Below are 11,382 nucleotides of genomic sequence, written 5' to 3'. Positions count from 1 at the left end.
GGAACCAGACTAGAGTGTTTCCAGTGAGCCAACAATGGACAATATCAGCACCCTGACTCTGTTTGACCATTGCATTGCTAAGACCTGTGAAGGAATCTTATGTTTGCCTTCTTCAGCAGCCATCACAAGCTGATCCGGATAAGCACAACGGATGGATTAATAATAGCAGGCCTTTGTTGTTTATGGGTGTGTGAGTCATGGTACAGGATTGATTAGGCCTGAAGACTGGGAGAGGGGGGAAGGGGGAGGGGGTTAATTACTGCGGATCTGACACAGAATACAGCAGGCAGCCTGAGAGGTGAAGGCCTTTTTGTTTTCCACTGCTGGAAAATATGTAAATGTGATCAGATCACATGACACATTGTGAGGTTGTAGGCCTACTGTAGATTGGCTATTTTAGAATAGCCTAGCCCTAGTAGTACATAGGGCTTAAGTGGTTAGCTAATGTATTTTTACTGGTTAAATAAAGGCGCTCTTATCATCGTACATCATCATGACGTAACATATCGATTTGCTCAGACACATATGACGTACATTGTCATTGTCAATGGGAATTTAACAAAAATACTGATTTGTCTACATATGACGTAAATTCTCCATGCATTGTCAATGGCATTTAATGTTTGTGTTAGGACAAAAATACAGATTTGCTCAGACACATATGACGAAATTTCTCAATTCATTGTCAATGGAATTTAATGTTTGTGTTAGTCTACACTATAGCTGAATATAGGAGGGGCTAGTGCCCCTCAATCAAAATAAAATAATGTATGTTTTGTAGGCTAATCTAAATAAGTAACATGTAACTAAAGCTTGAATAGTTGCAGTGGTTGTAAAATAAAAGTAGGCTACAATATCAGAGATGTATAGTGGAGTAGAAGTAGCCTATAAAATATCAATGGGTCAAAATGCGAAAAGCTGGTTTAAATGTTACTTGCTGGGTCGGACACAGTGTGTCAAAATAGGCGACATTGTGTCTGATCCTGCAACTTTGGAAAAAGGTGTCCCTCAGGGTTCGATATTACTACTCTTTCTTCTGTACGTGAACGACATCTGTAGTCAATCAAAGCACTCTAGGTATCACATGTATGCAGATGATACGGTTCTGTACACCTATGCGCCAACTCTTGAGGTATGGCTATAGCAAATTTGTCCTTTGATTTCGTCTCCCTGCAGCATGAATTATTAAAGAGCAAATTATTGCTAAATGGCAATAAAACTAAAGCTATGGAGGTGTTGTATTTATTCATAGGTACTTTCAGGTGTATTATGGATGTTGTATTTGCTGGTCCAAAATGTAACATTGACGATGTGACGATTTATTTCTGCCTCTTGGCCAGTGCACTTGTAAAAGAGACGCAGTCTCAATGTGTTTTTACTGGTTAAATAAAGGTTATATATTTAAAACAAAAAATGAAATAACAAAAAAAGAAAGAAAGAAAGGTTACTTAAGTACAGTAGTCCTAGTATATAGTTACTTTCCCTCCACTGCAGAGAGGTGGAGGTCTTTTGTTTAGTGTTCCCCGTCCAGAGAGGAAATCAAGGCTAACTGTGCATCAGGCTGCATGGGGCCTGCAGGACACTGATAACAGACTCCACAGCCTATCCTGAATCCACACTTTTAAGGCAGTGCTGCCCTTCCTGTTCAAAGCCTGACTGGTGCAGGAATGACGCCTCCTCTCCTCTCCTCTCCTCTCCTCTCCTCTCCTCTCCTCTCCTCTCCTCTCCTCTCCTCTCCTCTCCTCTCCTCCGGTCAAACCACCAGAGCAGATGCCTCATTCATGTCCACAGAGGATACTTTGTTGGGTCTTTACAGGCCTAGGATGTTAATGTGCCCACAGCTGATCAAAGGACAGCATTCTAGGTCCAATTGTCCAAACCAACCCTGCCGAAAAACCATGAACCTTTTAAAGTTAACTCTGAGATCTCACACATGTGTACACTCTCAATAGTTAGATTTGCAAGGGTAAATTTGGTTCCATTTGTAAACAGTTATACAGACCTAAGGGTCAATTTGGTTCCATTTGTACACAGAGTTACAGACCTGTAAGGGACCATTTTGGTTCCATTTGTATACACAGAGTTACAGACTTTCATTTACATTTTATATTGTTTTGCCTATATTGGATCAGGAATGTGACAAAAACAAAACAATTCAGTTAAAGGTTTCACGGGGAGAGTGATTAATAGGGGGTGAGGGTGGCATTTTGGGATGAACTCCTTTAACTCTGTTAAATTAAATGTAACACTTATTTTTTTAAGCATTATTCTTCCTTAACACCCATACCACAGTACATATTGACACCATTCAAACGAGGCCTTGCTTGTATTCATTATTATTCTATGTAATGTTGCCTGCATGAATCAAATAATTGATCCATAAGATCATGATACCTATCGGCCTCCAAGGCTATCTATCCTACACAATTTAATGTAACATGAAGTATTATTAGTACAGAAAAGTAGGCTACAAATAATAGTATTATTAGTACAGACTAAGTACTAATAATACATTAATGATTTTGATTGAGTAGAAAACTGTTCCTCACTTTAGTGACCAGCATAGTTTCTCTTTCATCCGAGCGAAAAGTTAAAAACAGATAATAGTGGGCTAATAATAATAATAATAATAATGGAGTGGTTGTTGAATCCTCTGACAATAAAATTAATAGCTGTGGGCCTTACATGCAACATAACAGCGTTATAACCAGCATATTTATATATGCTACCAAAAATGTGTCATCGTGTTCTTATTGATAAAAACAGACGTCCACTATCAAGCCAACACAACACCGTCCGACGCCACGCTGTACATAAACGAGGCACGGTAAGCCCTCTCTAGCAACCTCTAGTCTAGAATGCGGTCAAAACGTTTTGTGATATATTTTTTTAGTTTTAGTTTATTGCAATTACCTTTGAATAAGAAATCGTATTCATCGTCTCGGGTTCCCATCCTGGCCGCTCCACAACGGTCTGGTTGGGGGAGAGAGAGAGAGCCGAGGGTGCTGTGCGTGTGTGTGTATAGCCTAGTATGTGTTAATGATAATAATAAATGAATCAAATGTTTGCTGTGTTCGCAGTGTGTGTGCGCGTTCGTGCGCGCGTGCGTCGGCTGTCAGATCAGAGGCAGCTCTCTACTGAAGTCTGAAAAAAAGAAAGAAAAAAGGATCCGAGGGGAGGAGTCCCTCTGCACTTCCCCATACCATCCACGGGGTGTCGCTGCTAAACCGGCATACCAGCACACACACTCGCTGAGCTGGCCTGGTCCTATGAAGTCATTTGAGGCAACGCACCCTGGCACCCAATAAGTGTTACACCGAGGTCGGCGGCCTAATCAATTTGGTGGCCAACAGAGGTCACTGTTTTGATTGATCGATTGATTGATTGATTGATTGATTGATTGATTGATTGATTTAAAGGTAGGCTATATTCAGTGATTTCACTTAATTCAAATATCACTTATTTTGTTGTTTTGTTGTGATAATCCTCCCTACTATAGAGTGTGCTGGCCATATAAGGAGTTCCTCCCTGTCCCCAGTTAACCCCTGGGGGTCAAAAAACCTTAGGTTTCGTTTTTGACTCTCTATCCTGATTGGACGAAAGTCTGGGTCCCACAGCCAAAAACGAAACCTAAGGTTTTTTGAGTGAAATCACTGAATATACCTTTAATGGGTACAGTTCAAGGAAGGTACAGGTCAATTCAATAAAACTGAGTAGAGTAGTGTATGCATTCATTTGTCAAGTTTATTTAAAAAAAATCACAACTGTTGTTATCATCATACAGTTAATCATCTCATTCTTGCCAATCACAATTTGCGTCCTCACCTTCGTCTTCAATGTTTGACACTCAAAGCTGGCCATTCATTGTCAATGGCATTCAATGTTTGTGTTGAGACAATGTTTGCCCTCAAAGCTGGACATAGGATGGGGCTAGCGCGTAGTAGCGCCCCTCAAAAATATTATACATATAAAAATATAAAAACATTTTTTTTTAATATCAAACCCACAATATAAAGGTTAAATGACTTCATATCAACTGGACACAAAATGGAACCATAACAACTCAGTTCAGAGTACAAATTGTATGAATATTGGAATGTTTTAGAGCAGAGCCTTTGCCAGTGGCGTATCCAGGAATTACGTTTTGGCCAGGCAAGATATGTTAATAAATCGTCTCCCTGAGCACAATCGTAGCACTAAAGGTTTTCAAAGAGATATAGCTGCCAAACGAGTGGGATACAAAGGCTGAAAGGCATTTACATTCCAACGGCCAATAAGCTGTCCATTTGAATAGTTCTCAGGTCTTGTTTTTATCCTCTTTTTTCTCATTGTATGGATTTTGGCCAGGCCAGCAATGGATTTGGACAGGCCCTCGCCTTATTGTAGATACGCCTGCCTTTGCTCGCTGCAGTTGATGCAACATATGATACGTTTTCAAGTTGTTAACAGTGATATATAAACATCGGATTGATATCCGTGTCGTTTCCATGCAGGCACAAGCTGCATTTCTCACCTAATTATAGTAAAAATGATATGCACTAATGAGCGGTGACATCATCGTTTCTCACATGCTCCGTTTCACATGGCTCCACTGATCCGGATATTTTCGAAAAAAGTGTAGCCTGGGCCTAAGAGTGTAGGGCAGAGGTTCTCAAAGTGCAGGGGCCAAATGGAGGTTCCAACTCAACCCTTATGGGAGTAACTCTGAGGACGCCCTTGAGCATTGGCTCAGTGGTAAAATATAAGCACTTGTGCAGGAGAATACCCAGGTTAAAATCCCAGAGGACATTAAGGTTACATAGTGTATCTTTAAAAAATTGTTCATGTATTGTTACATTATCATTCAACAGCTTTACATCGCTGTTGTTTAACTCCCATTGCTGTTTTCTCACAGGCTTATAACAGTGTTTTCTATCTTCCATGGTCTATTGACCCTTCTCTGCTTTGCCCTCATTTCCCTGCACTAGTTGCATAAGTGTGAAATCATTGTTTCCATACGGTTAGCATGTCAGGCTAATATGTAGAGTTAGCATATCAGGCTAGTCCTTAGCGTAGCATGTCAGGCTAATCCGTAGAGTTAGCAAATCAAGCTAATCGGTAGGCGGTGGCTTCAGCTGCAGCACTTCACTAAGGTTAAGATCCAGCTGATTGATAATGCCAATCATGAATGAACTGGCCTTGTTTCCTTTTTTACGTACCATGTCGATAACGTTCCGTGCTTTGTTTTGTGTGAGCTTTTCCACCATGGCAGTGTACATTTCTTCATCCGTAATGATGTCATTATCCAGAAGTTCGTCCAGCAGTTCATTCAGGACGGGCTCTGAGATTCTTTGAATGAACAGCTTCCTCGCAGACTTCAACTTGTTTTCTGCTCCTTCAACGTCCTGGATCGGATTAAGCTGAGTTGCAGAAGAATCTTGACGGGGATTTGTTTTATCATTAGTAGTGTAATTAAAAAAATAAACAAGATAATAAATTAAAGTACAATTATTCTTTGGTAGAGGTAATCGCATAATCGCTCAAACTTCCCACATATTTCACAACTTGCATACTTACATACCTGCATATTCCAGCACATAAAATCATAATTATTAAACCTTTATGCTAAATTGATTTTGACCCCTGCAGGCGTTTAAAAGGAACCAGGCCAATTTGAAGCTATTTGTCCCCATATTTCATAACTTTCCACTGTAAAATTTCACAGTTTCCTGCAATTTCACTGCATAAAATCACGTAAAAACCTGCATATTCTATTTTAACATTTCCCCTGTTTATGTGGAGACGCTTTAGGCAGAACGGTTTGAAATAAAATGTCCCAGTCTAGGAGGTGGTTCACTTTTCTGCATTTTCAACGGAAAGCACAGTAAAATGTTTTGATGTTTTTGGCACGGAGCAGAAAACTTCAATAGAAGTATAAGGTTTTGTTTTTGAACAGAATGTAATATAAAGTAATGACATGAAACTGGATGGATCATCAGACTAAATAGAAGCAGCATTGTGATCACACGTTTGAAAGAGTAACATGGTTTTACTCACGTTTCTGGTCTGCCTCTATCTGTCTCTGGCTGATCTTCTCCAGTTCACTCTTCATTTCTTTCATTTGAACTGTGAGCTCTCTCTGTTGTTCCGTCATCTCTCTGATGGCGTCTTCTTTTTCTTTCATTTGAACTGTGAGCTTCTCTGCTTGCTCCCTCTGTTCCTGGGTCAGTTTTTGTAGTTCTCTCTTGCTGTCTTCCATCTCTTTGATGATGGCTTCTCGATCTTTCATTTGAACTGTGAGCCTCTGCACTTCGTCGCTCAGTCTCTGCTGTTCCTGGATGAGTTTCTTTTCTTGGCTCTTACTGTTCTCCATCTCTTTGATGGTGACTTCCTTTTTGTTCATTTGCACTGTGAGCTTCTCTGCTTGGTCCCTCTGGTCCTGGGTCAGTTTCTGTAGCTCTCTCTTACTGTTCTCCATCTCTTTGATGGTGACTTCTTTTTTGTTCATTTGCACTGTGAGCTTCTCTGCTTGGTCCATCTGGTCCTGGGTCAGTTTCTGTAGCTCTCTCTTGCTGTCTTCCATCGCTTTGATGGTGTCTTCTTTTTCTTTCATTTGCACTGTGAGCTTCTCTGCTTGGTCCATCTGGTCCTGGGCTATTTGTTGGTGCTCTCTCTTGCTCTCCTCCATCGCTTTGATGGTGTTCTGCAGTTCTCTCTCTCTCTCCTTCAGTAGATCTGTGAGTTTCTCAACTTTGCTCTGGTCCTGCTGGTCTTGAGTCAGTTTTTGTTGCTCTTGGTCACTCTGGTCCTGCTGGTCCTGGGTCATTTTTTGTTGCTCTTGGTCACTTTGGTCCTGCTGGTCCTGCGTCAGTTTTTGTTGCTCTTGGTCACTTTGGTCCTGCTGGTCCTGGTTCAGTTTTTGTTGCTCTTGGTCACTCTGGTCCTGCTGGTCCTGGGTCAGTTTTTGTTGCTCTTGGTCTCTCTGGACCTGCTGGTCCTGGGTCAGTTCCTGGCATTGACTCTTGCTCTCTTTGATGGTGTTTGTTTGTGTCACACCCAGGGACAGTGATGTCTCTTTTATAGAACAAAGTGGAAACAAAGGGGAGAGAGACATGTCAGGTGTTGATGTGTTTGATTAAATGAACCACAGACATGATGATATCCTCATATTAATCACATTTCTCATATCTCTTTAAATTGTATTCACTGCAATATTTAGTCTTAATGGAAATAGAAATATACTAACTCTCCGAATAGTTTTCATTCTCCTTGTCTCTTGTTCTTCTGTCTGACAAAATCGATTGAGGGTTAACTTAATTTACCAGTATTTCATTGATGACCTTATCTGCTGAATTCATTATGAATTTGTATTATAATGATATCTCCTGACAATGTTCAACCACACACAGTTTAACTTCATTAACCATGTGGATTATTCTTTTTTGGCCCCCTTTTAAACAAATAAATAAGCAGACTCACACTGTGTGAACGAACATTCACTCCCAATGACCTCCATTGTATAATAATTCTAATATGTATGTTCATATAAACTCTCTTAATTTATATGAAGTGGAATTAATTTCAATAGAACCAGTATAAGCTTTTGGTTTTTTAACATAATTTAAAGCCAAAAACATTTAGGAAACAAAAATGTGGATGTTTTATTATAAAAGTAAATAACTACATTGAAGCACAAGGACTCAACTGACTAGTTCGGCAACTCATGACTGTACAATACAATGTTCAAAGGTTATGGAAAAATATCAAAATAAACTATAAAATATTGACCAATCAGAATAGGGCTAACCAACAGCAATGAAGGAAAAGGACTCTAAACCAGGTGTTTATGGCAAGCAGGTCAAACGCTACACCGCTGCTCAGTGGCGCTATACACCAGGAAGATGGGAATATTTGAATAGAATAAAATAGAATCAAAATCCCACACAAACAGTATGTGATACTTCTTCTGTTATAGGGTTTCCTAAAAATATATGCTACTTTCGGAAGTCATGTGGCTAGAGAAATAGTCGGGGGACATTTAGGGCCGATACATAGGCCTACTCCTATTTTACCGCTGTTTCGGCGCTGTAGTGCTGAAATTATTTTGGCTCGTCAGAAATTTTCAGTAGCACCGAAGAGCCGACTTTAGGACGATACATGCCCCCCCGAACCTCAAAAGACGTCACATTGTAGGCACTACAGAGCCGAACCGACTTTTATTCGGCTCTAAAATAAGAGTATGAATCGGCCCTTACAGGTGGAATTGCATCAGCGTAACAGGGGGGCCAGTAAAGTCAGGGACAAACATTGTTTTCAAGATTTTAAGCATTCAAAATAAATGTATCACAATTAATAACATTTGCTAAGAAGCAACTATAGCCTACTACTGTAGGCTACTGTATATAATGATAATTATATACAGTATATACAGATTTTGATTTAGTTTGAATTTGATTAGTTAACTGAAGCTGACTAAAAATGATGGGGACATTTTAACATACCTCTACTCAAGCCCTTCTCCATGAACTTCTCCACGAGCTCCAGCTGCGTAGTGATGGACGCCGCCACCGTGGATACGCCGCTGGGGGGACTGTAGATGGCCACCGAGGTCACCAGGCTGGTGTTGGTATCTGAATCTGAATCTGAGTCATTGTCGTCGAGGTCGATGGGCAGGGGGTAGCCACGGCACAGCTCCAGGTTGACCATTGAGCCCATACGGATGGACTGGACGACATTCATCAATTGGGGGTAGGTGTAGCCCAGCACGCACGTGTCATTGATGCTCACGATCACGTCACCTTGAACAAAGTGGAAACAAAGGGGAGAGAGACATGTCAGGTGTTGATGTGTTTGATTGTACAAACTGTCTAAAACTTTCCCCTCCTCAAGGATAATAAGGGTAATAATAATAATAATTATAATAAAGAATGAACTGAATTTGTGTTTTAATATTGACTACTTTTACATTTATTCACGTAAATTCGTGACATATTTATTTATTATGCACTGTATCATGCAGATTAGTCATATATTATGCAAGTTATGCTCTGGTCTCTTCTGTCTTTTTTAACTGCAATGATGAGCCTGCACAACTAAGAATTTCACCTACCATAGTAATTTATAATAATAATAATAATAATAATAATATGATCAATCTTATTGATTATATCAATTTCTCAGTTAATTTTTATATTTTTTTCTTTTTTTGTGCCAACCCCCAAACCGTGTGTTTCCATCGAATTATAGGCAAACAACAGATTCAGAAGGAGACATTTAGAAACCGTGGAAACCCCTGACTAGGGATTATATCAAGTATTAATTCATAATTAATAATTAATTAAAGTATGTCCCTTAGCAGCATATGATATGACGTCATATGCTGGCACGGGACATACGGAAGCAGACCGTGCAGGTATGTTTTCCGTCATGCTACGAAGCGTATGTCCCATGATGTGATGAAGATATGTACCAATGCCAGGGTAGGCCTATAATTGGTTTACGATTGTGACGTAATGATGATATGTTTCAGTGTCGAGTGGATTAAAGGGACATACGCATCAAACCACCCGAGTAACCACATTATACCTCTAACCAACTCAGAAATTACATATACATACATATAGACACATATATATAGCACTCATTCTTGAGATGAGGGACAAAAGTGGAAAAAACATGTCCCACACATAAGAGCCCTATTTATGTTAAAAATAAATTAATTCATAAAAATAAAAGCACTTGCAAAGTTAAATGTAATACAGTTGTGTATTATTATGCCATTAATTTCATTATAATTGTTTTCATATGCCATCTGAATTAGTTAAAAGCAGGCACTGTACCCCAAAACGCCTGTATTTAGCCTGTCCCCAGCAAGTGGTCACAATTTCAAACTGCTAAAAAAGTGTCTAATACTGTCACAATCACATAAATATACATACTAAATTAAAGTAGATTGCCAACAACATAGCAAACAATATACACAGTTAATTTTAATTTATATTTTCCATTAGATATCTCATATCAAATGTGTGTCCCACGTCTCCCGTCAACTCCGTCAGGTTTTTTAAAAGTCTTAAATTAATCAGAAAATATTGTCGACAGATTTAGCCTGAAGACTCCTTTTCCAAGTCCCGTTTATATTTGTTGCAACAGTGGAGCACCTGGTCTGACAAGCATTCAATTGTTTGATATTTTAAACAAACAATGTTGATATCAATGAGGTCACAGCTTTTACATGTCAACTCCGTCAGGACATTATTATGATCTTTGTTAAGAATTCCAAAATAATGTTTATTATTTTAGTTTAGGGTTAGGTTTAGCTAACAAATGAAGAAAAAAACAAAATGGCTACATTGTACTACAGAGGGTTAAGATGAAAACAAATGACATTTTGTCAACTCCGTCAGACGTCAACTCCGTCAGGTTTTGTGTCTGACGGAGTTGACATGTATCTGACGGAGTTGACAAAAGTGTTCCTAAAACAATAAAATGATAGTTTTTGAATAATGGGACGTATTCTAATTTGGCACACAGTTAGAGCATGCCTTAAGGAACATTTTTGGCTATAGGGCCATCACAGATTTGTCTCGTGGTGACCATGGCAGTCATTTTCCAAAATTGCCCCCACCTGATGTTATTTTACAATAACTTAAGTTCTACACCACCTAGGATCTTGATTCTGGTGACTAAGACTACATTTTCAAGGATGAGGGATACAGTGGTACAATTTAGATTTTCCCTGTGACCATGGCAGCCATTTTTCAAAATGGCCGCCACCTGCTGTTATTTTACAATAACTCAAGTTCTACACCATCTAGGATCTTGATTCTGGTGACTAATCATACATTTTCAAGGATGTGGGATACATTGGTACTATTTAGATTTGTCCTGTGACCATGGCAGTCATTGTTTTTCAAAATGGCCGCCACCTGCTGTTATTTTACAATAACTCAAGTTTTAGACCACCTAGGATCTTGATTCTGGCGACTAATAATACATTTTAAAAGATGAGGAATACAGTGGTACTATTTAGATTTGTCCTGTGATCATGGCAGCCATTGTTTTTCAAAATGACCAACAACCTGCTGTTATTTTACCAATAACTCAAGTTTTAGACCACCAAGGATCTTGATTCTGGTGACTAATCATTACATTTTCAAGGATGAACTTTCTCTGGGAGGGGTCAGGACTTATTTCAGGTGCAGGTTGAGTTGCTACTCACAGGACATTAAAAGGAGGTGGGCTTTCTGGCCTTTGACTTGTCCCTTTCAGGTACAGACGCACAGTTTGACTTTACTGGCCACTGCAGTGTGGCGTTGTATCTTGGTGGCCTCCTGCCAGTGTTTCTCCATCCTTCTCATGAGCTCTGTGTTCTGAGGCTCTGTTATAGTCAACTTACATTGT

The 11,382-nt window shown here is 39.5% G+C and overlaps 1 protein-coding gene across 2 annotated transcripts in view; it reads right to left on the bottom strand.

Annotated features, from left to right (window-relative positions):
- LOC310870638 (ras-related protein Rab-11B-like) overlaps positions 1-3,122 on the bottom strand; it is a 13,303-nt gene extending 10,181 nt beyond the window's left edge. For both annotated transcript variants that reach the window (XR_014570252.1, XM_083781902.1), the window contains exon 1: positions 2,914-3,122. Coding sequence is in view for 1 of the 2 variants with exons in the window: in XM_083781902.1 (XP_083638028.1) it covers positions 2,914-2,953 (40 nt within the window). In the remaining variant the exon portion in view is untranslated. The remainder of the gene's footprint in view (positions 1-2,913) is intronic.
- Between the last annotated feature and the right edge of the window lie 8,260 nt (positions 3,123-11,382).

The sequence above is a fragment of the Protomyctophum parallelum genome (genome assembly GCF_964188405.1).
Source record: "Protomyctophum parallelum genome assembly, chromosome: 14".
Taxonomy (NCBI): Eukaryota; Metazoa; Chordata; class Actinopteri; order Myctophiformes; family Myctophidae; genus Protomyctophum; species Protomyctophum parallelum.
Note: the sequence above shows the minus strand (reverse complement) of the source record. Positions and strands in the feature narration are given on the sequence as shown.